Genomic DNA, 26,675 nt, shown 5'->3' on the forward strand with positions numbered 1-26,675 from the left:
GAGTCAGTTGCTTTGGTTTTACTTAACTGCGCTCTGTGATTGGCTGACAATTTCCATTTTGGATCCCAATAACCCTCGTAAGATCTACTTTTCCCGCATAGTCTTAAACTGTACACAAATATCTATTTAAGGAGGCACCGTCCTTAACTTCGAGTACACAAGTTTGTCGGGCTAACCAGTCATGTACGTGTACTTACCAGTGTGATAGGTGTATATTTCCCATTTTAATGTACATCGGCGCTCTGCAGAAGACGCTGTACAAAGTACTCCAAGAACATTTCCATTTGCGCAATCTAAACCTACTCTGAAGTCGGAGCTAAGATAATACGAGGTCTGAGGATTAGGGTTTACCTCCAAACAGGCCGTCAACAAAAACACGACCACAGCCTGAGAATAGAAAAATACATCGGTGTGTGTGAAATTTCAAGTCAATAGGGACCTTAAGATTGAGGGTTTTCCTAGTTTCCCGCAAACCGCAAAACTCTAAAAGTCACGTCAACTCCGATCCTGCCGTCCCGTTTGAGGTTCAGGTTTCATCGTCAAGGAAACTGTCTAGAGGTAAGTGAATTACGGCAGAGACTTTCGCTGGTTTTAAGACTATAAAGCCACGTTTAAACGTCAAATTTCCTGTCTTTAAAGAGTTATCTTGATAAAAGATTTGTTTGATTCAGTTACGAGATTACAAGAATTAAATTTAAAACAACAACAGCTGCCTCAATACTATCCTCCTCGCAGCTGCCATCTTGTTTTCCTAAGAGTTAGCCATGATGCGTATAGGTAAAAAGTAACCCTCAATCTTAAACCTGGATTATGTACATACGGCGAACTCCGAACTGTAAACTGCTTGTCGACGGTTGCGGTTTACAAAGGAAACCCTTAATCTTTTGGTCCCTAATATTCAACCCCGGCTCGACGTGTACTTGTTCAGTGCAGAATCTATTCAGTGACAGTTGTAAAGTGATTCAACAAAACCAGACAGCTGGAAATACGTCTGCGCTCGCAACCTGAGTAGACCGTGAATGTATGGACTTCTTGAGCAAATTTGCTGTGACAAGTTTTAGTAACTATCTTTGTTACTCGTGTGCGAATTTTACCTGACAAATGCATTTGCTAATAACAAACTGGGGTACTAGTTTTATGTGTCAAAGAAAAAAAATGTCATGCGAAATTTTGTTAGAATTGTTTCCTCACGGCACTTCGTGCCGTGTTCGGATAGCTTTAATCTGTTTTTCGAAAAAGTTGCCCATCGGGCAACCTTAACACAAGGCCTTCCTAAGGGGAGGTTGGAGGGGGGCAAAATTGGTAGGAAGGGCTGACTTCTTTCATTCTAAGAAGTGTAAGAGACAAAGACTTCTGACGAACTGTAATGAATGCATTTATTAAAAAGAGCTCCTTGGATAAGGTTGCTTCCGTTGCCTGCAATAGCCGCTGTTCCGTAATGAGTTTATTGCGTGCCTGCGAGATAGGCAACATAAAAGCTATTTAATTCCAGAAATATTTCCTCGTTCATTTTTTTTTAATACTGCTGTCAAAAGAAATGGCATTCGAACTCTAGTGGGGGTAAGGCTGTCATCATCCGGCGAGGGAATCCGTCAGTTGCAGCTGACAAGATTCAAACGCTTTTAAAACACATTTTTCAATCAAGGCGGTCAAACCTTATATAGTTTTGGTTCTTTGGTAACTACTGAAGAAATTTTTTTCAGAGCCTGTTGAACTTATCATTGTGATTGTTGTTTCCGCTTTTTCCGGTTTCGTCGGCAAAGGCGACAAACTTGTGTTAATATATAATATATATTTTATTTTACCTTAATTCCTTTACATCATGTATTATCAGGTGTTCACAAAACTCAGTTATTTTAAGAGACAAGGAGATCTTAAGAAAGCTTGTTAAACTTTTGCAAAGATCCCCCGTAATTAGTTGTTACACAATAGTTGGCGTCAAGGAAAGGATGGAATTCTTATCATTAAATTAACAAGATTGTCCAAGCTTATAACTTATTACTATTTCTGATACTAACTTAAGATAATTGGTGTTGAATATACAATTTCATTGATTTTTTTTTTAATTCTATATGATTTTGATTCCTTTAGAACAGCCGGTAAGCTGTTCCATACGAATGCTCCATAATTTGTCCGTTTGTAAGTAATGTGTACTAATTTGATGTTGATCGTGTATTGTACGTATGAATTTTATCATTGGTTGTGAAATAGTCTTTGTAGAACATTAATAAGCTATCATGAAAATACGAGTACATGAATAGAGCTGTGAAAAACTTGTGTTAACTATATCTAGTGAGGACAAAAATGAGATGGTAGATTCACAGTACTAACGTTGACTAGAGCAATACCGAGACATAGGACACTCTGAGACTTAGCTTAGCAAGTCATAAGCCAAGGAAGAATCAAACGGATTCAGTCCCAGCCGTGGACTGCTTTACAAAAATCGGAATGCCCACGGGGCCGGTCAGTCCTGGGGGAGTGTGCAGTGTTAGAAACGACTGATGCATAAAAACAGACTCTCTCAACTTGTGCCTCTAGAAATATGCGTAAAACAGTGAGGAGAATATCTATTTCGATATCGGAGCTCAAGAGTTGCCGAACATGTTTGTTCCCACGGGTCTTTTCAAGCAACTTGTCAACGATCGTAGTCTTGGTTGCAGTTAATGAAGCTATTAGTTACATTTCCTTGTTCTTAGAAGTGGAAGAGACATACTTTCTCAGACAACAATGGATGTGCTCTTTCCGTTGCGTGCGATTGTCATTGTTCCGGTGAACTTATTTCGACGTCTAAATATTGCGTGCAACTTAAAATCTTGTTATCTCCAAAAACATTTCGTGATGTTTTTGTTCTTATATAGTGGGGAGTCATATAAAAAAAACTTGAAAACCATAGCTCGTGCTCATCTGAAAGTAAACATATCCGTGTAAATGACACCTGACAAAAGCCTTTTCAGTGTTTTAATAAGAATAATAGAAGAGTGATCTACAGACCAGTTGTCTACTATCCAGCAAAACAAATCAACAACTTGCTATAATCCTCTAGCCGAGGTGTTTATCCAGTGGTGATTAATTTGTTTGAATGTCTGTACTTGGTCAGCCTCTGAAATCGAGCCAAAGTAATAACGACTCTAAATTCTTTTTCAGTGACCTGTTAACAAGCTTTATATCTCATCGCTAGCACATCTCCCGCAATCACCCGCAATCACGCGCAATCAATTAACAATTAATCATCTCAGTGGAGGTGAAAAGTGATGGCTATTTACCGAGCCGCGAAGCGACGAGGTAAATATCTATGACTTTCACCGACAATGAGGTGAATAATAGTTTTAGTATATACCACACAAGCTGAATAAGAATTATTTTACTTCTGACAATATACCGACAAATGGTATGAAATTTAAAATCTCGCGCACCGCGCGGTAAACGATCTCTTATTGTAGAAAGTTTCGTCTCGCTTTCTTGCAGACAAATAAAGGCTTTGGAGACAATTGTTTAGTTCCTACGGTGCCATTTCTTCACTTTTCTGTGAAATTCGTCTTGTTGTTGAGACCATGTTGAAAAATATTAGATGTTACATTGTTTTCATTGTAATTTTAGTGCTCAGTAGTTTTCGTAAACAAGGGATTGTATTTTCATTTTTCGCCTTGGAACATGAGGTTGAAAAGGTTAAATAACTTACCATTTAATACCGTCAAACCAAACTTTGTTGCTATTTATGTAATTTTTTTTTTCTTCTTTTTTTTAACAGCCGCCTCGTTTATCGAAATAATTTCCTCTTAAGCAACCGTGGCGAAACGGGAATCCATCTTGTTTCTCTTCGGCTGTTCGGAGTTGAATTGTACTTTGCTACTCACCACCGAGCTAGCCAATCAGTACTAAAGTTAATAAGCACCCACCTTGAAAGTTCATAAACTTAAAAAGCACGTACCCCACCTCCCTTCCAACAACAACAACAACAACAACAACAACAACAACAACAACAACAACAACAAAACATTTCTGTACTAGCCCAGCGTGAAGTAAAAGGAGCGTCAGTTGTGTTCCAGAATAGGCTTTAGATACGGTAGTCAGTGAACTTTTATGTTCTTTACGGCTTGCTCATGTTAGCGTTTAAAATTTGTTTTGTCTTTTTGAAGCGAAATTAATTAAACTTGTTTTTCCTCGTTTTGTTATTCTTTAAAAATGTCCTCGCTTGTTGAAAATGTTGGGATTAAAAAATAATCCCCCACCCTCATGGTTCCAAAATTAAATAAACGCCGTGGGCGGTTTATAATCGAATACATACGGTACAAGGCAACAAAAGCTAATTTAAAAAGATAAGTTTCCACTGAGGATTAAAATGCTACAGTGATCTAGAATTCCGTAAGCTAAAAGGTAAAGCATTCCTCAGTGCGGAAGCAGTGGCGGCAAAACACCTATCACCAAATGATCAGCCATGATTTTTCCACGAAAAAAGACTAGTAAAATTCCATCACTTGAGCGTAAGTGATAGGCAGATTGTTTCCTTTATCATTGCGTGCAAACTCTTAAGTTATGTATATGCACTTACCTAAATCACGTAGGCGATCTATGCATTAGCTTAATCCGCCTCGTTGGCTAGACCAGGGGATTTTAAAACGAGAGATAAAATTAACGACATATACTGCATAGCACGAAAAGGTTGCAAAACTTGAATTTCTTTTTGCCATTTTTGCGATTTTGCGTTCGATCCTAATGAAAAAAAAAAATCCCGAGGAATACTAATACCTCTCTCAAGACAGTGTTTCCAATGGTACATTTCCGAAGAAAGAAAACTTTCCAGTGCAAAAAGTGAGGACAGCCTGTAAAATATTTCCATATAAAAGCCTGGGGCTAGATTCACCAATATGTATCCTAAGTATTGTTTGAATAAAGTGAACGATCACCGCAGTTATGTAGGTGCTTTTTACTGATGTAGTAGCGAAAAGAAAGCCTGAAAAACTTCCGGCTTGAACGCTGGATAACCTCAGCGATACTGGTACCATGCTCTACAATTTTTTGTGAATTCGTTCTATACCTGTAGCGGTGATGCGATGAAAGCGACTATGAAATTCATACAGTTCAGCTTCGGGTGAAAGAAAAAAACATTTGCAGCGATCCGGTTTGGTTGTGCTACTCGCCATAAATAAGCAACGTTTTCAACTAGTTTAAGAGTTTTAAAGTACGAAAGTAACTCCGAAGAACATCCTGCATTTGTCGGCTGGAAATGTTTTAAGAGTTAAATTTATTTCAGTGTTATTTGACTAGTCAGAAACAAGACGTGACCGGGCTTGAAATCATCATGATCGGTCGGGAGGGAGCTGCAGTCCGGATATTAAAACTGCTTTCCACTTTTCAGTCCAAAACATGTAGTTTTCAATGCCCATTGTCATGATTTAGGAAGCATTCCAAGCTATAATAACCCATAACCGCTTTCTAAGATCTATGATTATTCTACGAGATCGCTTAATTCTATTTTAAAAACTCCGTTTTTTATAAAACATGTTTCCAGTGTTAAGACATCAGGCTCACAACTTTTCAGAGTAAGGCCGGACGTCCAAAGTTTTAAGACACGAAACAACTATTCACAAAGACTTCCTATCTCAGGACGTGTCTTTAGTTTTCTCCTAAACGTAGAAGGTCAAAATTGACTTACCAACTGGTAATAAGACCTGTCTTGCTTTTGGAGAGAAATCTGATCGTCTATGAGTTTTCATATCGATTTGCAACGAGGTGATCAGTGTGTGGAAATTGCCACAATCTTTTCCACTGAGCAAAAATTGACTTTTTGTATTTTTGCTGCTGTCCTTCCCAAGGACAAAATGTCAATTTCCAGTAATTCGAAGCAAAATTTGAAAACAAGTCAATTTATGTATCAAATTTACAGGAGGAATATCGCGGCGCAGCTTGAACAAAAACAAATCCTTCGTTAGTTATCGGTTTTGTTGATGATCGCGATGAACAATTCGATTGAGATAAAATCTTCATTGATGATATTTATAAATTATTTCAAAACTATCCCTGATTAGCTAAGCTTTGCGAATCGATCGATAACCGCCACACGACAAGTAAGCTTGGGAGACTCTTCAGTTCGGTTTGTCATAAGGTATTGTTCATGAAACAGAAGTTAGGATATACCTTAGGAAAGTTCTAAATTTTTCTGTTATATCTTGAGAGAAATGATGTTAAGCCTTGAAAATCACCAAAGATATAATTGTAGGAGATAAATCCCATTCGTATATAGACCTCCCATGCTCTAATGATTGTGCTAACTGTAAGCACCTCCTAAATTTTAAAGAAAGCTCTTAGCAAGCTTTTTACGTAGACTTCCTCGTCTAATACGTGCCTGCAAAACTTTAATAGGTCCTGCGACACACCAAAAAAATCATAACTCCCAGTATAACCAACCCAAATTGTAAGCCTTGATTCTTTAAAATCTAACAGTTAAGCTGTCTAGCTTTACTTACTGCAGAGATGAGTTTTAAATCCATTTCGTTCGTCCACTTGTCCTCAGGAACCTCAACTGAATAGATCGATTCGACTCTTATGTTAAATATGCACATAGACGGAATCTCAGTTTACAAAGGTCGGTTGGTATCAGTTAAAACGGGTTCATATTACCTCCGCAAAGTTCCCCACCCAGAAATCTACTGACAACGAGTTATTGTCACAGGATTCCACCTCTACATCTAGAACCCTTGCTTAGAAAAGAATGCTCTCACTGAAAGTGCATATTTTTTGTTTAAATGCAGCTTGTTGACAGAACGTGATCCACAGAGCAGTACGTGGTTTGCTAGCTCCAAGAAAACAAACATTTTTTTTTTTTGTTATATTCTATTACCCTCCTAATCTCATCCGGTATTTTATTAATTTCTTTGTTTGTTAGGTTATGTTAACCTTAATTTTTAGCAGAGATAACAACTGATAAAAAACCAAAAGGATGTTTATATAGAGGATGTGTTTTAATCTAGTCCTGAATAGTACCATCAAAAGAGATTTGATTGATATACTGAATATGTTAGATTTAAAAATAAACATTGAATTAGTACTTTCACTGAAAAGTATGACGGACTACGGACTCAGTTCTCTACTTTTTAATACCCTTGCCACGACTTCCTTTACTGAAAAATGATGAATTGTTCATTTTCATGTGACGTAATTTCTGAGTCAGATTTTATGACAAATACGTTATTTCTCCGACCAGTTTTCAAGTCTTGCTAAAATTATTCATGTCCGTACGTTTTCATCATTTTATCATATCGAATGTATACACTCGATTGAAAAAACGTCACGTAAAAGGTAAAAACTGTTAACGATAAGACTCAACACCTTCCTGGGAAGCGCGTAATCTAATGAGCCTATTTTCATTCTTCTTGTCATAGAAAATACAGTCGAACCTGGATATAACGGCTCTGTATTAAGCGGCCACCCTCTATTAAGCGGCCAGTTTCCAAAGTCCCGATTGTTCGCTGGTACAAACGCTGTATTTGTTACCTGTATTAGGCGGCCACCTCTATTAAGCGGCCGCGGCCACCCTGTAACAGTCCTATGTTTGTCTTTCTTTGTTATTTTTACCTGTATTAAGCGGCTACCCTTGGATGGAAACAAAGCTATATGTTATTTAATGCGGTTATTTACTGTGTTTAAAATGCGATCCAGCCTGTAAGCTGATACTCGGCCGTTTAATATCCTTAACGCTTTTCAGACTCCGCAATGTGCTGAAGGACAGTACCATATCACGAACGCTAAAAATGTTTGTTTTGAATATGCTACACTCTTTAGGAAGAAATTCCTCTTTAATTAGCTTGTTCTTCAGCCATGTGACATTGAATATTAAGCGTAACGACTATGAAATGACGGAATGAGATATTTTGTTGTGAACTGTAAGTCATAGAAATAGAGCACTGCATACCGTAGAAGAGTAGAGGACAATTTACTTTATAGTACTTTTACACAATGTTACGTATATTATACCGTTAAGTTACAAATTGGCACTAAACTTTGTTTAAAGTATTGATTGCTTAAAATAGTGTTGATTTTCCTATTGTTTCCTTGCGTGAAGTGTTTTTGTATGACACGCCATTAAAATTGACGTTAGACAACGCCCAGTGAGTATTTTTAGTGATCCTGTATTAAGCGGCCAGCTCCTCAAGTCCCGGGGTGGTCGTTATATACATGTTCGACTGCAAAGCCATGCACGGCTTTTCGCGTATAAAATTTACACATTTGTCGTGGACACACAGAAAAGAACACGTTTCTTTCTCTCTTTCGAAAAGCGGTCAAAGAAGAAAATTTCTTGCTCCGAAGAAATGCGTGGTAACCCCCAATTTTCTGTTTGGATTTCCATAGCCGATACAAAAAAGGTCTGCTTTTCCCGCATAGTCATAAACCGCGCAAAAATACTTTGGTGTTAGTAGGCACCGTCCTTAAATAAAGCGGTTTATTTATGTTATTTTATCAGTACAATCCCATAACAACTAAACCCATGTTTACTCACTGATACGAACAGCAAAGCCATGCCCAGTTACACATCAAAATGTTGAGCGGAGGCACCTACAGTACTAGTCAGGTTTGTTGGAGCAAGGAAGAGAATCAACCTGAACAAGTTCAACCCACATCCAGGAATTGAACCCAGGTCACATTGGTGGGAGAGGAGTGTTCCCACCACTGCGTCATCTCTGGTCTCCCCACCGAGCGAATTCTCCCAAGCTCGACTCTTTACGATTGTGTAGTGCCAGCTACTTAATGCATCATTTCTTGTTTTTCCTGTCACACCGATATTTACAAGCCTTATATTTAGTCTAGTAAAATTAGTATTTAACACAAGACATTCTTTTATTAGCGTATCAGCCTTCTAGTAATTCGCTTTCTCTGCTCAAATTGACTCGGGTGCATAGCATGATGAGCTTAGGTGAAGAAAAAAATGTATGCTAATGAGCTTACGGTGAGTTGAAATCACCAATGGCTTATCATTAACTGCAACAAGAGAAACCGTTTTGCACCTTTGCGTGTTATAATTCATGGTCGGAATGGTCTTTTTTCACACGTGCGGAGTTCCAGCAGTCACGCAGAGAGAAACAAAATCCCAGACATCGTGGTTTGTGCAGATCGAACGCGCGAGGAATGCTTTCGTTTTATCCACGCGAACGGTAACCAGTAACGAAGGTTCTTACGCTTTTTGTAAGACATGGTTCTTTTGCTTGAATAGTAACTCCAGGGCACAGGCTTAATATAATATGAACCACTCAAAATAGGCAACTGGGCGATTTAGCATTTTAAAAGAACATCGAATCAAAGAACAAACGCAAACAATTCCTGCCAAAAGCAGTAGAATCGCGGAACAGAGTTTGGGACGTTTAGTTACTGCACAAAATGTAACGATATTTATTGTAGCACAAGCCGCGCTAGACACTGTTTTTGATAACGTTGTAATCACATTAAACAAAATTCGGAGTCTTTTTTCCACAAAAGAAAAAAGAAAGAAAAGTGATACAATTGTACATTGATGATACAAAGCAAGTGATCGCCTCCGCGAGTTGCATTTGGACGTCCCTAAAATGGAAGAAAAAAGGAATAGTTGATAAACTGGAGTGCGAGGTTGGTATTCCTCTCATAAAGAGTTATAAAGAATTGGGACTACAAAGCAGTGTTACTGTATACTACATTTGTACTCGACAGAGCAGCTATGCGCAACGCAGAAGCAAAATATTACAAAGCAGAATATTACAGTAAGCTAGATCAATATCCTGCCCGACAGATAACAACAGCTCACTGAAAAGAAAGCTGACTACCCAAGTAGAGCAGAATTGGTTATTGCGATATTAATTAGTGGAAGCAGAGCATTCTGCTCGATAAGCTAAAGCAGAACCTAAGTTAGTGTTCATAGCGCGTGGTTAGCCGGTTAATGTTCTGCTCGACAGATAACAACAGCTTAATAAAGAACTGACTACCCAAGTAAAGCAGTTTGCTCGACAGATAACAACAGTTCTGGGAAGAACTGACTACCCAAGTAAAGCAGTCTGCTCGACAGATAACAACAGTTCAATAAAAACTGACTACCCAAGTAAAGCAGAACAGGATTAATATCGCGCGGTGATGGTTGAATTAATGTGGCGCGCGGTAGATAAAAACAGTGCAGTAAACAAATGACTAAGAGCAAAGCTATGCAATACAATAAGTTCAAAAAACAGAATCTTAAAATTGATATAGCCTATTTACAAATTTCACTACTCACCAATTCCTTTCTTTGCTTTTATATGATCGTGAATCCATGACGAATACGCGCGAGTTTCCCAACCTCGATCAGTTTCCCGCCATAATAACAAAGATTCAACAAGACTTCGACTCGCGGCAATGGTCTGAAGAGGTACATCCTTCAAAAATATCGTTATAATTCCTAAAGGTATACGTTGCTATTCGAGATTTCAATCCTATGATACTTGCGTTAAATGCTGAGAGGAAATTTGTTAGCCAAATTCACAGACAGAGAAAGCTGGGTCAATTCACACTAATACAACTCAATTTCAGAAGTACATTATTTTATCGAAGCTGGCGTCGATTTATCTTAGCATCGCATTCAATTCTCAGGTGGAAAAAATAAAAACGAATGACCCAAGAACTATTTTCCTCGGCTTTATGCTAGATACAACTTACCAAGTCGAATATGCATGTGTAAAGGTCAATCCTCGAGCAGAGGAAGTGGTCTGCTGTTATTCAATAAATTAAATTGCTGCCCGCCGCAATTGTCGATAAATACAAAAAATTCCATTCCTTTGTGACAGTCTGGGCTGGGAAACGTTATGAAAACGAAGGCAAACCAATAGCAAAATCGGCAGTTGACCGTGGAAAATATATCATACAATACCGCTCCGTAAAACACTGCGCGTCGCAAGCCACGAGTTTATCTCGAAAACGCAAGATGAAACTGCGTGACTACAATACACTGTGGCTGTTTCATGTTACATTTCCAGGCATACGATGACACATCGCGTACAATATTAAGAGGACCCCTGGGTGGAATTTTTTTCCTGCTCAAAGCTGCTCATGTACTGGAACAATTCTGGCTATTTTTATCCGCGTTAAGTTATGACAGAATACACAGAATATCAGTTACCAAAAGAATACAATTCCACGTCTTTTTATTAAAACGAAAAGCTTCCCAAACGGAAAATAATTCCCCTTATTTTGAGCGGACTGTATTCCGTTCATTCCGCTATCAGTTTTCAGCATACTATTCTGTTCATTTCGAAAACCAGAATAGGTCTTAAAATAACATGAACACCGTACATTCCGTGTATTCGGCCTATTCGAATACGAATAGACTATTGTAACGGTCTATTATATGGTACGCCCGCTGTTCATCTTGGTAAGCTGCAACGCCTACAGAACGCGGCAGCTCGGCTGGTATGTACTGTATCCAGGTATGATCATATCACACCATCATTGATCAACCTGCACTGGCTTGCGGTTACCCACAGAATAGAATTCAAGATAGCAATGTTAGTTCACAAATGTATCTATGGCGTCCCACCACAGTATCTTTTAGACTTGATAAAAATCAATGACAGCTCGCGGTACCAGTTGAGATCACACCGGGGCATACTTCTAATGGATAATACCTATAGAACAAAAAAGAGACTAGGGGATAGGGCGTTTGAAAATGTCGCGCCCAAAGTATGGAACCGACTCCCTTTGGAAATCAGACAATGCCAATCATTAAATACTTTTAAAGTTTTACTAAAGACACATCTTTTTAAATTAGCTTTTTATTAGTTCTCTTATTAACTCATATTTTAATTTTATTGTTTTTTCCGGAGATTGTAAATTATTGTTGTTGTTATTATTTAGATTAGCCATTTATTACTTCATATTAAGATTTTGTAATGCGCATTCGATCATATCTAGCATGTTAGACTGCGCAATATAAGAAATAAACATTATTATTCTGGAATCACGAGTCTCGAAGAAGGCGCCCTTATGCCGCCAACTGACCAGGCATAAACCGGAAAGGAAAAACTATTTACCTGGAGCAACACCTGTAAAACTCTGCGTGGATTGATTTTGTTCTTAGATTTGCTCAAATAACAGCCGTCGATCCGCCATCCGGTTTTCTGAAGTATCATTAAAAGACTAAACTAGTGCTTAAGCAGGGAGAGCAACACCTGTAAAACTCTGCGTGGATTGATTTTGTTCTTAGATTTCCTCAAATAACAGCCGTCGATCCGCCATCCGGTTTTCTGAAGTATCATTAAAAGACTAAACTAGTGCTTAAGCAGGGAGAGCAACACCTGTAAAACTCTGCGTGGATTGATTTTGTTCTTGGATTTCCTCAAATAACAGCCGTCGATCCGCCATCCGGTTTTCTGAAATATCATTAAAAGGTTAAACTAGTGCTTAAGCAGGGATCAGGGATTTGTTTTACGAGTGGTAGTTGCATGCATAACTGGTGAGTATATGCACAAAGCATCAACCATACAACACGTTTACGGATTTACGTAAAGAAAACAAGTTACATGCTTCATCAAGGAGTGAATGGGACGTGAAGCACATGCGTAACATTGTAACATTTACATGAGCGTGACGTGTTAATTTCGCGAGAAACAACTAATATGAGAAGTCTGCATCAGAGGATATTCCACGGATCTTAATCGATACCACGTCTGCGATGTTGGCTCAAGTTCAACTTCTCGGGAGGTTTTTTTTTTTTTTTATCCGGAACACCCGTCAATTGCATCAAAGGATGACAAACCTGAAGCTGACTTTTCTGGGTAAAACCATCACGCCTGTTACATCAGTGAAGGACTTGGGAGATATCGTAGTTTCCAACTTGACATCTAATGACTACCATATTTAATAAATTAGTCTCTTCGTGTATGGCTCTGAACTTGTTGAAATAAATTGTGTTAAGCACATTTTTGATAATTAAACGCGAACATTAATTCAGTTAACGTCCTTGTAATATTGTAAACTCGTTTATTGCTGAACCGTGCGGTCTAACACATCCGCTACGTGCAAACATAAAAAAAACTATACGTATCTTAAAGAATAAGCTTTTGGACAATTTTGGTAAATACTTCCTGAACTTTATTTATTTTTAGTATTTTTCTCGATTATAAAGTTTAGACTGAATGTTGTGAATGTTTTCTTCAATTTAATTAATTTTGATTGTGTAGTTATTAGTAACTTTAGTATTTAAATAATTATTCCTGAAAAGCCCCATTGGGGAGGTAACAATAAAGTATGTATGTGTGTATGTAAACTAGCCAGGCTGTTCAAAACTCTGCTTGTAACTGATATCTAATATCGAACGTAATCAGCTGTTGCCAGTCAAATATCTACTAATCTATAAAATCTGTTCAATTTAAAAAACTGCTGTCAAAAGGAATTTTACAAACTTTTTATAGCTCCAAAATTTAATCATAGAAATTTTTTTTATTTTGTTAAATTGTTAGATATCCTTTGCTAGTGTATTTGAATATGAAATACTAATCATAATTTACTTAAGAGAAACCCTGTAAAAGGGGGACGATTTGTAGATTAAGAGCGAACATCCGATTTCCGATTGTTCTATAATTTTCTCAGTGCTACTATAAAACAACAACAACAACAACCACAACAACAACAACAAAGAAGAAAGAAAGAATGGACGCCCGACTGTATAGGGGGTATACAACAACCATATTCTATTCTGTAAGGGAGCCGTTGTCGGTTCAAGTTTATATAACAAACTTACCGTATCCGCCCTGCGTGGGATGAATCATGATCAGCCGGCTGGCGGGGCGGCCGGTGTGACGTCAAAAGAGTAATTAGACTGAACCGAATAGTTTGAAACTAACGAAGAATTAATTTTGAAGAGTTTCCTTTCGCAAATGCTTAAACCAAGTATTAGGTTAAAGAGTATCATTTTTTCCCAATCTATTCTAGTTTGCAAGAAGTAGGGAGCGTGAGAAAGCAGAAATGTGAACAAATAATGATGGCGTTCCCTTGATTTACAGGATTTACTCTAACGCAGGCAAAACTTATTCATTCATTTATTTGCCAATTTAAGCTAAATAAAAAAAAAATTAAAAAAAAAAAACATGTTATACTTATTTTAATACACCATTTCTGATGTATTAAAATTCTAGCTTGGCTACGAGGCTTGGGGGAATAAAACAAAAGAAAAACAAAAAGAAATTTCATTGAATCATGGCTTCACGTCTTGATCAACTAAAAAATTAAATTTCTCGATTTGGTGCACGGCTATGGAATTCTTTACTGGATAATATTAGAAGAGGGTCGTACCGGGGGGTCTCTTGCACGGTTCACGAACAGAAAAAATAGCAAATCACGGATCACAGAAATGAAAATTTCGTTTTCAAGCTCTTCACGGGTCACCCAAAACCTTCAGGTCACGGATTACGAAGAATAATTTATTACATTCACGTTTCACGGGAAATAAAATCAACTAATCACGCATCACGAAAATACCCCTGTGCGACCCTCTTAGAAAGTCTGACAACAGAAAATTATTCAAAAAACAAATACATGAACTACTAATCAACCTTTTAAAAAAAGAAAATGCTTACCTTACACCTTCTTTAAATCTTGAAATAATGAAAAGCTTGTAAATTTGTAACAATCCTTTAATTTCTATCAGCTAGCGAATCCTTTTTGCGTCACTTGTTTGTTTACTGCTTAATATTTAATTTTCATTTTAGTCAATTTGTAAACACCAAATTTATTTGTATTTAGTTTAGTACGTATAGACATACCTACCCGCCTCGACTAGCTTCAGCTATTAGTTTGTAACTGTCTTTTTTAATAAAGTGTGTTGTTTTGAGGTTCAGAGATGAATAATTAATTTCTTTTGTTTTATTCCCTGAACCTCGTAGCCAAGCTAGAATTTTAATATACCGGAAATGGTCTATTCACAACCGTTTTCAAAATAAAATAAAAAAAAAAAAATGCGAAACTTTGGTTTACAGTACATAGAAGTTCTTTTACAGCCGTCATGCAACCGATATCCTTTGGAAAAAAAGTTCCTCTTTGCATCTAAGCTACCCTGCGAGCAGAGGCCCTTCGATCTTCCTAGATAAGTCTAGGAAGATCGAAGGGCCTCTGCTCGCAGGGTACATCTAAGCGGGTCTACCTGTCCAATAACTCGTCAGCTGAGTCCGAGATGTATCTCATATTAATATCACTGAGGAGGAACGGTACCATAGTTAAAAGAAGCAAGACTGGAAAGATCTCCCTGGTTCGATACAATCGGTACGATTGGAAAGACTGCGGGGCCTAAGTTAAACGTGAAGAAAGACCTTCCTCTTAATCTGCATGGAGGAATATTTTTGTTACGCTAGTTCAACATAACGGCCGACTGGAGTAACGTATTAACCACAAACGAGAGAAAACAACTGGTTACCCAAACTGGTTACAAGAAAAAAAAAAATAGCGCATTAATTCAAAGTCTTAAAGACATTTTGCCCTTTGGCTCTAAAAATGTATGCTGAGCTGTTTGAATTTCGAACCCGATTCAATGACCAATATTTAAAGAACGCGGTAACGTGTGGTGCTAAAATGATACCACAAATAACTACCAGTTTCTGATTTTAATGCACCAAATCGTAGGCAAAATATCCAAAGAATCAATCAAGCTCAGAATAATGAATAACAATAAAAAAGAACTAACAACTGACCTGCAAAAGGAAACGGTGATTCAGCTAATTTATGGAAGATAAAAATGGCCATCATCTTGAATTAGGCGTTACTCCTGGCATTTAAGGTTGTAACCCAGCGAAACAGCCTGGAAAGAATTTGAAACGAGTGACAGGTGATGTCACGTGTGCATGTTTGAAAGCCTGAACGTTTGAAGATTCTGGTGCTGACACTGAATTAAGAAAATACTATAATTGAGTGAGTTCCGGCGGCCATATTGGAGGAGCGAAACAATAGAATGGTTGCCTCTGGGAAATAATTTTTCTTTGCAAAATTTCTTTTATTGTTTGGCTCCCGGCTCCAATATGGCTGCCGTGAACACACCCTAATGCTCCCTCCAGAAACCACGGAGAGACTCTAAGGGTGAGGGATGATTATGGGATCGGTTGGGTAGACGGATGGACATTGCGTACGTCGATGAATAAGTACATTTCCTGGCAGTCCGTTGTAAAGAAAATACTGTTCCAGGTGAAAACTATTTCACAAGAGATACACTACCCCGAGAAAATGCCGAACAATGCGTTTATTCGTCGCCGCAATGTTAATCCATCCACTCAAACAATCCCACAATCCCTTACTCGTACCAGTCTTCTCACGGTTTCTAGAGTGGGAAAGTAACGTTCATCGTTCTTTCAAAATTGACACTGGAACGGACGAAATAAAAAATTTCTGTTAAGAACTGAACGTACTATGCACAAAACGATGGAACACGTTTGATCAGTTCACTAGACCGTCGTATATTTATTAGTTCATTTGTTTCATTTGCGGCTCATCTTAAGTAAAGCGAAAGTTTTTTTGCGACTTGCTAATCGCTTCACATTTTAGGAGGCATTGCATTTGAAATTTCATAGCAACAAAAGAGTTTTACAAAAGTTCAGGCTTTTAACTACACCGGCTAAAAACATGGTTTTATTCAAGAATGCTGTTAATATTATGCGAAACTCAAAACAGCGAAACTTTAATGTGGATTGTCTTGATGAACTGAGTTTTACAGTCCGGCACAGTTATCAAATTTGATAACCGGGACCAAAACAAACTATTAGCCAATCAAACCTCAAGTTACAGTTCACGTGACATGTTGTCGTAGTAACCATCTTCTTTCAATATGCTGGCCATTTCAATATGAAAACATTTTAATGTCTTTAATGGGGCTCTAATTCAACATTCGATTTCGGTCGCACAGTGAATTGAACGCAAGGAAAGGTTTGGAATAGGAATTTTGGCCTGACATCAGGAAAATACGAAACAATCTTTGTCCATAATTAACTGACAAAGCTCATTTTGATATCTATCGAAAGCCTCATAGCGTCGTGGTGGACGGAGGAAACCTCGAGCGGCTTTGGCTAAAGAACAGAATTCCTGAGCGATAGCCGATCAAAAAGTAATTGTTTATTGCAGAAATATCAACATGATTTGAACTTCTTGTTGCCTTGCTCCTCTCCTTCTTGTCCTTCGTCAATCTGTATGAATGAAGAAATGAAGAAATTTTGCGTTATAACTAACTTTTAAAATGGGTCTTCAAATAAATTTTTGTTTCTTTCTTGTACCAGGGATTTCGAAAGTGCAGGAGGCGATGATTCGATTGAGTAGCGACGTGTGTTGAGTCGCTTCGATCTGTCCTAGATAATTGAAGCGACGTACTGCAATAGAAGTAAAATAAAAAAATAAAATAGAAGTGCAACGGCCAATTCCCGTTTAAATTGTTCTTGAAAGGGCGTATTGAGGTTGTTTGCTGTGGCTCAAAGCTCGAACTGTTGTGAGTCTGGCATTACACGGACTTAAAACACCAAGCATAAATTTGTAAAGGATAATTACATTTTGGGAAATTCGTAAAATCGTACTGTGAAGGCATACCTCAACATCCGGCATGTCACCTTCATGTTCATCACCGAGCTTTGAAATCACTCGCTGTGGTTACTGTCGGCTGGCTGGTTATTAATCTAACGACGAGAACAGAAATAAAAATATTACAGTCATGTAAATGTAAGCTTAAATGTACCACCTAGAAAAATGCGAATTATTTCCGTTCGTATCCAGTCATATTAGTAACGATACTGAACAAGACAAAGACATGTAATTGCCAAAGAGGGTGATTTCCGGAACAAAGCGGTCGATAATTTTCGACTGAGTTGTTTATCAAAATCGTTCCTGGATAACCGTCTTAATTTTGAAATCCTACCCTTCATCACTAGATTTTCCCGCAGTCCATGAGCTCCTTTTTTTCTTCATTGAGAAAGTATGGTACTCTGCCTATTTGCTTGCCAGCAACATCTCTCAACGCACACGCTTTCATGCAGTTTCTTGGCGCTCTTGGACATCAAGATTCCTCCGGTATTTATTCCACCGAGAGCAACTCGCATTGTAAGTTAAAACGAATCCCTGTTTCCAAAGGTTAAGTTGCTATTTTCTATCTCGGTGGAAATCCATAATGCTGCCTTCATTTCTAGTCATCCTAGAAGCACAAGTAATTAACAATGGCGGTCAGTGGCGGAATCAGACCGCAAATCAAAATATCATAGTGCCCTCTTACAATTCTTCATGCCTTCTCACAAATAAGTGTTGAATCGAAAGATATATTAATGAAGATTACGACATTTTTTCTTCGTGTACCACAAAAATTAAAACAACTACCTTAAAATTGATGGCAAAGACAATAAACATACTTGAAAGGGACTGTCATTTCGTACCACCTCTTCAAATCGCAAGGGAAGATCTCGCATAATTCTTCCCCGATGGTCTCCATTTTTGCAGGGCCTTGAAGTTTATTGTTCTATCGACGTTCAGGCCTGGAATTCTGGGTATGGAACGCGAGCACAACCGAAAAATTACCGAAACTATTGAACGCTCTCCGAAAACTCACCGAGCTCTGAGCTGGCGCCATGTTGTAACGTCACGCGGTTATCAAATTTGATAACTGTGCCGGACTGTTTTATGGAATAATATATTGATTATTGTAAACCAAAACTTCCCTTTATTTTTATTTTTAAAAGGTAGCATTGACGTTCGGGCTGTGCTATTTAGAAGTCATCACATTTGCTACGTCAGACTCGATAAATGAAAAGGCGGTATACAAACTTAGTACTTAAGATGTAAATTTAAGCTAACGTCCCTGCCCCGTCCCGTATATAGAGGTAAAAAACTTTTTGTAATTAAGATTTGTTTCACAGAAATAAAATCTGGTTTAATTTGTACTTATAACATTTATGTCTTGTTGCTGTAGCTCAAATGAATGGATAAATGTACATTTCACAGTAACTGTGTAAAAGGAGGGGCTCAATGGGGTTAACTGTCAGCCGTCAAACAACCTAAAATTTAGCCAACTGTAAACATCAACCGTAAAAAAAGCCCAGTTATTATTAGTTGTTAAACGGTTTTGAGATGTTTCAAATATCACTATATCTCAACTATTCATTCTTTCCGGACTTCTAGTCGGCTCTCAAAGAATCGTTTTAATAACTAGTTTCCATGTTCCCAAATATATTTACTTTATGGTGCGGCTTTTCCACTTAATTATTGTCCAAACTGACATAACATCTAACTTCGGTTTGGAAGTACTTCAGGGAACGGTTGTTCGAAAGCCGATTAAAGTTAATCCACGATTAAAAGTTAACCGAGATTTCCTGCTCGGTCGTGAAAATTGTTTTTAAACTGTAATTTAACCTAGTGGTAAAGAAAAGTCACCGTCAAAACTGTGGGACAAAACTCTTTTTGAAAAATCTTTATTGTTGTGTAATTAAACTCGAACCAAAGTTGCTGTTAATCCAGGATTACCTTAATCGGGCTTTGAACAACTGGGCCTTGGTTTCAAAATATTAATGATTAACTACATTAATAACGTGTTTCTGACAAAAACTCAACCTCCAGACAACATTTTACAATAACCGCAGAAGTTCTCACGCGCTCATTGGGTAATTTTCATTGTCAAATAAGCAGACAAACACATGAATATATAATTTATGCGATGTTGATCCTGACGTAACGAACAAGAACGGGAATTTTGAAGAAATCCAAACGTCAATGTGTCACTTTTCAACTAATAGAAAGTCTCCCCCTTTTCCATTAACCAATAAGAGAGAGAGACAAGTTTATGATTTTGATCGCGTCAGATTTTGAAATGTAAGTTTCTCGCATTTTTAATCCGCGTTTTAACTTCATTTTGTCCCTTCTGGCTTCTTGTTATAGCAAAAAAAACAAATTGACGCCAGTTTTTCATGCGTCTATTTTTAACATTGTCAAAGTAGTCTGCGGATCCACTCGGCGTAACAGGACAGACGCATGAAAGAACTGACGTCAATTTATTAATTTGTTAATATTAACTGACGCAAAAGTTCGTATTAACTTTCACTCATGGAAGAAATTTCCCCTTCATAATCGTCAACCGTCAAAATCGGTAAAATGTAACCGTCAAGCTTCAAAATGTATGGAAATTTCAAAACACGACTGCACGCTATCTGGCACAGCTACTTCCTCCAATTTTTTTTTCTTAAAATCCTTTTCCTAGTGCCAAAAGTTTCCAATTCATGAATTTTTCAGAAGCGATGTTTTATGAAAATTATTTGACATCGGATTTCCATACAAACTGACTGTTATTTCAAGCCTGTTTGCCAACTCGTCAAAATGGCGTCGAAAACCGCGATAAGACCTATTCGAGTAGACACCGCGCAGCGAAAAGAAAACCAATTAAAAGGTGGACTAGGCTAAGTGCAGTATTATTTGAGAAATAGTGTAAAAATCGCTTGGCTAAGCAGAGAAGAGGCACCAAGATTCTTTTTAACTTTTCTTTATTCTTTAAGGAACTGGTCCTTCCCTACGTCAACTCTTCATTAATTCTACTCTATTCTACATCTTTTCTGCGAATATCACTCAAATCACGCCGTACGTTATTTTATAGTGTTCTGTGAACATGTTTACGAGGCCAGATGGTCCCAACCAGAGATAAGAACTGGTTGTGGCAAAGTACATTAACAGGAAAGAACAACACAACTATTCTAAGAAAATAGATAGAAAGGGAATTCAAACCAATCAGGCTGATAAAATCTTTAAGTGTCTTGCCTTGATTGCAACCTTCTAAATCTACAAGATCTTTCTGAGTGAATATCATCTGTCTCTATAAGAGATAATTTCTCATTGCAACGGGTTACTCCAATACACATCGTTTCGTTAACAAGAGTGGGTTGGTATACGAATCGTCGTTTCTTGTCATCCCTAACAAGCTTAGACTGCATGAACACAAAAGCCTGGTCACTTGTATTTCTGCATTGGTGTTGCTGTGAATGCAAGTGGAGATGTTAATAAACGTACTTAGGAAACGGTAGAAACAAATCAGTGCTCTTCTAGATACTCTTCTAGTGACCGAAGTGTTAACTTGTGAACCATCAAACGAATAGAAATTTCACCGTCAAGGGATATATAAGGCGACATGTTACCGTGAATTCGATAACTGGGGGGATATTAATCGCCAATATTTAATCCACTCGAATTTATTAATTACTACCGTGAAGGAAGTTTGGAAATGTGATCTTAATTATCATAAAATTGGTGAGCTCTTACTTTGAATTTCCCCAAGAATTATTTTATTTTTTGAGAAGATATATCACACACTCCAACGACTCTTTTTTTTCCAAGCACCGAAAAGTTGGTTAAAACGTTTTTTCCACCCACTTCTCCATGTCTGGAAATCTGATGAATCACCGCCCTTTGTGTTTTATATTTTACGACAACGTTTGGCCAAAAGTTTCCAATAGGGTCTGGAAGAGGTTTGTATCACTGATCCATGAATTAGCCAAAACTGAGCGCCCAATTTGTGAAATCAGATGAAACCAAGTGGTGCAGATTCCGGCATTACACATTAGCTGTCAGTGGTGTCTCGTAGTCACAGCCAATATGCCCCAAACGTTTCAAAAGTAACCAGATCAGGCAAATCTTTCCTGATTTGTTTTGAATAACCAAAAAAGTTGAATACTGAATGAGCTGACACTGTCCTCTGTGACTTTGACATTAGCTTAACCAAGGCTCGCAGTTTACCGTCACTTTCGACCTTAAAGCCATGCACAGGGCCCAAGGGCCAAATACGCGAAGCCCTCCTCTTCCTAAACTAAGATGTTTTCAACGTATTGTTCCTTATTAATAATGGTCTTTTGCTAGAGTCACTATAGACTATTGTTAAGAAACATTCCTTAAGATACCCCTTAAATTTGGAGGGCTCCGTCAATCTGGACCCAGGCTAAAAAGAGATAAAAAACGTCAGATTTTTTGTTTTCTTTTTGTTTTTTTTAGAACTTAACGGTAAAGTTGAAAGGAACAGAGATTTTGTTCATGAGCGTGACTCACCTCAAACACAAGTTTCCAATCTTGGTTTTCTTTTGCTGCTTTCAGTGCGTACTGAATTGCGCTGCGTGTGTCAGTAAATTGAATACACTTTGATCCCCGCCTTCCTTTGAAATTCATTATCTGAAATCCTTAATGAAATAGTATTTAATTGTAATAAAAAAACATCTTTCAAGACTTCTATTACACCATAATCGTTTGGAGACGGAGGTTGGGCAATTATATTTTCCGAATCGTTTATCCTTGTAAGATGATCTCAGGACGGGGTACTGTACATTACGTGCGCAGTAAGAGCGGTTTTCAATTAAGAGGCGGAGTTTGCTTTGGTTTTACTTCATGACGAGATTTATGCAACTCTGAAATTCACAGCAGGGTTTGGGTGTCAATTTCCGGTTTTGTTCTGCTGGTGCAGTACAACATCTGTCATTATCTGATTATCATGTACTCAGCGGTTTTAGACCCGTCATGATCGTGTATTTTGCGGTTCATTGATCTGTCGTGAATGTCACGACATGGTTTAGGAAGCAAAACCAGATTATCTGAACATATATGGTAAACAAACAGTTAAAAAAGTTAATATTTTAGACGTAATATATACACTTGGAAGCGTCGCGCGAAATTCAAAGAAGCGCGGTAAGCCGACGAGAATGGCGGCTGAGTCGCCTCTGTATTCTCTTCGACTCAATCGAGTTTTTTCGCCTTCTCTCTGTCGGAACAAAATCTGGTACGCTGTTTCAAGCGAATGGTGCAGCAGACCGCGGCAGAGCAGTTCCGGAACGCCATTTAAAGATGAGTTTGCTGAATTGTCCATCTATGAGCTAGCCGATCAAGATGGCGCGCGAGTCAGTCCATCGTGGTTTGGATCCTCTTGGAAGAAGGATGTAGTCTGTGTTTCGACGCTTTTTGGGATCATAACAAGAGCAATTCGATCCAAAAACCTAGACGAAGGCAAAGTAACGTCCTCTGTTGAATTTAAAGCGATCAAGGACATGGTCAATTCTATCCCGATCGATGAAATGGCGGGAAGAAGTCAGTTTCCCGCCATGTTTCCAGAGACGCCTCCAACTTCACCAGAGCAGTCACTTGAGGCTGATAATCCGTTCGCGACGGCAGCCAAATTAGAAAGATTGGCTACTGGACCTCGATTGAAGGTAAAACAAGCTGGTGCCGTCGCTAATAACTGCTTGGATGTATTACAGGAGCAGTCTAAATGCTGCGACCTTGGTAAAGTGTTTGGCTATGGCTTGTTGTACGGCGAACACCAAAAGCAGGATTTCGTCAGAGAAATTTTATCCTCGGCCCTAAATACAGTTGCCCAGAAGCAGGGAATACGTAAGGCATTTGACACTTTGCTGAGCGATGACCTCAATAGGCAATATCTGGAAACTCTGCGAGTGCCCGACTGGGTTCAGCTGTATGTGAAGCTGAACTCAAAGTTACCCAATCAATCGTGGCAAAGTCTACTTAATTTTCTCAACATCGGTCGAAGCGGGGTAAGTTTTTCTTTTACTTGTCTTTGTCATCAATTTCACTTGTACTCAGGGAAGGGAATTTTATCCCTTGTTGGGTTGCCTCTTTTATCAAAAATCCATGTCAGAATTTGACTTTTACTCCTCGCTGGAAGATTCGAAAGTGCGATATTTTAATCAATATTTGAATTAATTTATTCTGAGACGAACTCTTTTCTCCTGAAACAACGCAATACAAAGAAAATAGCTCTATGATCCCTTAAATTTCAGCAACACATGTTTCACCTATACTGATCAATGCAGGGTATTCCTTGTAGAAGAGAATGATCATGAACATATGAATCAACGAATGATGATGATAATGATGATGATGATGACGCTGAAAAAATCCTTTCAATTCCGGATATAATCAGACTCTCAATTTTTTTTCGCATCTGTTTGCTAGAAATCAACTGACCTAGGACTGCTGCTGACCACCAATGAAATCAGAGCACAGAAAGATATTGTCTTTTCTGTCACAAGGAAAACATTTAATTTGGAGCCCCTTGCTGATGAACTTCGGGGCTATGGTATTAGTTTAAAGATGGCCTTGATCTGGCAGACACGTCAAAGTCGTTTGCACCAAGGTTCCTCACAGCCAGGAGTTCTTGAATTCAATCTTAAACTCGATGGAAGACCCCTTGCAGGTATATGATATCTGTGTATTCTATATTTAATAAGTTGTTTAATTTATAACAAAGGTAAAAGGTTTATCAATTTGATGCTCTGAAATACTGATCATAAACTTTTTACCAATTAATTCCACCACAGCAACGATATTATGTTGGCCAGCCCACACTTTTCAAAGTTAATTCACTAGCTATGATTTAATCGCTGGCCATGAAAATGACAGTGGTAAGAAAGTCCACCCCATATAAGTGGCATTTTTTTTCATCATTCAGGGACAGTAAAATTTTTTTATAATATTAAAATTCAATTATAATTTTTTCTTCCACAGGTAGAGAGCAAGTCTCGGTTGGAGTTGTTCTAATGATGTCAGCTGCTGGGAAGAGTCTTGGGAATGCCCAGAGTGCACTAGCTGTCATTCCGATTGCTATTGCTAACTGTGCAGAGAAAAGGTAAATTATCATCAAAGCCTTATACTTTCCTGGGTATCCAAGCAATGGTAGATTTTGAGTCAGTTTGTTGGTGATGATTGGCAATTGATATGGTGGGCAATGTTTCCCAAGTAACAGTGTTGATGTAGATAAATCAGTTAATTGATATTAATATGTATTGTTGTTTCAACAACAAAGGAATTGTCATTGTAGAGGATACCTTTTTTTAAATTGAGTCCACAACTGAGGGTAAGCAACTTAAATTCCAGAGCACTTGCTATTCAGTTAAACTTGCATCATACACTGAAAAGATGTAAGATTTGTAATCAGCGTGAAGGATTTGTACTCTCATAATATTTTGACAAGCAGGCAAGCATTATATTAAATCCAAACCCAGTGGAGTACAATGTATACTATTAACTTAAAGGGAACTTTTAATAACAATTATTTGATTCTTGGTAAAGTGTGTTTTTGCTCCATGGCTATTTTGCAGGAGTGAGGTGGAAAAATTAATAAGAAGGCTCAATGAAGAAAAAAAGGTCTTAAAGGCTGATGGGCTAACTGTTGATGGCAAACATTACACCGTAAAATTTAAAGGTAGAAAAATTTGCAATAAAATGATTAGATTTTATGATCCACATAATACATTTAAAAGAAATTAATACACAATAATATTAAAATAGATTTTAAAATGGCAAAGTTTTACCCACTCCATATTTTTTGTCCAGTGGACTACACCTGTGAGAAGGCCTACGACAGTCGTCCGGTACAGTCTTGAAAAGTCCTTGAATTCCATCAAAAGGCCCAAATGAAAAGTTCCCTAAAACCCATAAATTTATCCTTGAAAAGTCCTGGAATTTTTTTATAAGTTCTTAAAAAGTCCTCGATTTGTCCTAAAGTAGACTGAGCATATCTGAGTTAAACCAAAGTTGACATTGCCTAACATATACTTAAATATTCTTATTTTCGGGCTAATGTTTGATGGGTGACAAAAAGCCAGAAGCCATGCAATGTTTAATTCCATTTCTTTACGAACCCTGCACAGGGATTGTTCATAGTGCCCATGGAATGTGTAAATCTTAGGTTTCTGAAACTTACACTGTAGCTTTAGTTCCTTTGTTATATGGTGTTTGTTAGACTAAAATAACTACTATTTTCATTGCATAACTGATGTAAATGCATTATTTTCTGCAGTGACATTGGACTTGAAGGCCCTTTACATGCTGCTTGTCAAGCCTCATGACAACACATTTTCACTTGGTGGACGTGGGACTGAAGTTGAATTTTGTTTCCTTTGCCATGCATTACGGGTATTTTGTAGCTTTCACCTGTCTTGTGATTATTGTATTATAGTACTTACCATGGCAATCAATCGAGCGTGCCACAGAAAATTGCCTGACCATGACCTTACCATACACCATTCTGATCAGTGTTCTAACTCATGCAAAGACACTTATCAGGAGCTGCATGTGGTAGATGTTGGACTTAACTAGACCTGTAAAGCAGTAATTTAGACCTGTATGGTTAGATAACCTTAAAGTTTACTAATTGTAATTTATTGCTGACATTTGAATAATTGTGCCAGTATCCTCAGTGAGATATGGAGGTACTGCTTTTGAACTACAGACATCTGTAACACTACAGTTTTCAAGTGGCTCTGGATACACTATACTTCTATAATTATTAATGACTACAGTATGAATTATTACTTAACATTTAAGCTCAAACCACTGGATGTATTTGTTAAGTAAGCTGCGACTCTGTGGGAATTTAGTTTCCCAAGGTGTTTCTTTGGGCACTATAAATTTAAAATAATATTTCTGCTTGTACATAAACATTTCTCTTATTTTGTAGGCAATTTGCATCAAGTAAACTTTTGAGTGATTGGCTTGCCTAGAACAACAGAGAAGCTTGGCTTCCTAAAGCTGCGACTCTGTGGGAATTCAGTTTCCCCGGGTGTTTCTTTGGGCACTACAAATTTAGAATAATATTTCTGCTCGTACATAACCATTTCTCTTATTTTGTAGGTAAGTTGCATCAAGAAAACTTTGAGTGATTGGCTTGCCTAGAACAACAGAGAAGCTTGGCTTCC

General features: G+C 37.9%; 2 protein-coding genes and 1 long non-coding RNA gene across 10 annotated transcripts in view; 1 reads left to right on the forward strand and 2 right to left on the reverse strand.

Moving 5' to 3' along the window:
• Positions 1–26,675, reverse strand: part of LOC146451042 (uncharacterized) — a 147,607-nt gene that overhangs the window by 98,734 nt on the left and 22,198 nt on the right. For 2 of the 6 annotated variants that reach the window (XM_085099640.1, XM_085099643.1), the window contains exon 3: positions 22,021–22,148. The exons of 1 other annotated variant lie outside the window; for it this stretch is intronic. In XM_085099640.1, coding sequence (XP_084955766.1) covers positions 22,021–22,148 — 128 coding nt within the window. Of the gene's footprint in view, positions 1–197; positions 388–6,464; positions 6,763–20,921; positions 20,958–22,020; positions 22,149–26,675 lie in introns of those variants that run through there. 3 more of the 6 variants (XM_085099642.1, XM_085099638.1, XM_085099637.1) reach the window with 3 other exon arrangements.
• On the reverse strand, positions 17,060–18,560 carry LOC146451046 (uncharacterized). Of its 2 annotated transcripts, none has more exons than XR_014860146.1 (3): positions 18,354–18,560; positions 17,545–17,630; positions 17,060–17,150 (listed from the first exon to the last, which is right to left on the reverse strand). It is a non-coding gene; the product is annotated as an uncharacterized LOC146451046 (long non-coding RNA). The 2 variants fall into 2 exon arrangements; XR_014860145.1 differs by having other exon boundaries at positions 18,322–18,560.
• Positions 22,369–26,156, forward strand: LOC146451047 (uncharacterized). 2 transcript variants are annotated; one of them, XM_085099657.1, is made up of 5 exons: positions 22,369–23,510; positions 23,932–24,172; positions 24,484–24,604; positions 25,077–25,180; positions 25,778–26,156. In XM_085099657.1, exons 1-5 carry the CDS (start codon positions 22,665–22,667, stop codon positions 26,074–26,076), a joined length of 1,611 nt encoding a protein of 536 aa, XP_084955783.1. In that variant the 5' UTR covers positions 22,369–22,664; the 3' UTR covers positions 26,077–26,156. The 2 variants fall into 2 exon arrangements, with proteins under 2 accessions (XP_084955783.1, XP_084955784.1); XM_085099658.1 differs by lacking the exon at positions 25,077–25,180 and having other exon boundaries at positions 22,372–23,510; positions 25,778–25,959.

Source organism: Pavona decussata, unplaced genomic scaffold, assembly GCF_977016875.1.
Source record: "Pavona decussata unplaced genomic scaffold, jaPavDecu1.1 SCAFFOLD_406, whole genome shotgun sequence".
NCBI classification, from domain to species: domain Eukaryota; kingdom Metazoa; phylum Cnidaria; class Anthozoa; order Scleractinia; family Agariciidae; genus Pavona; species Pavona decussata.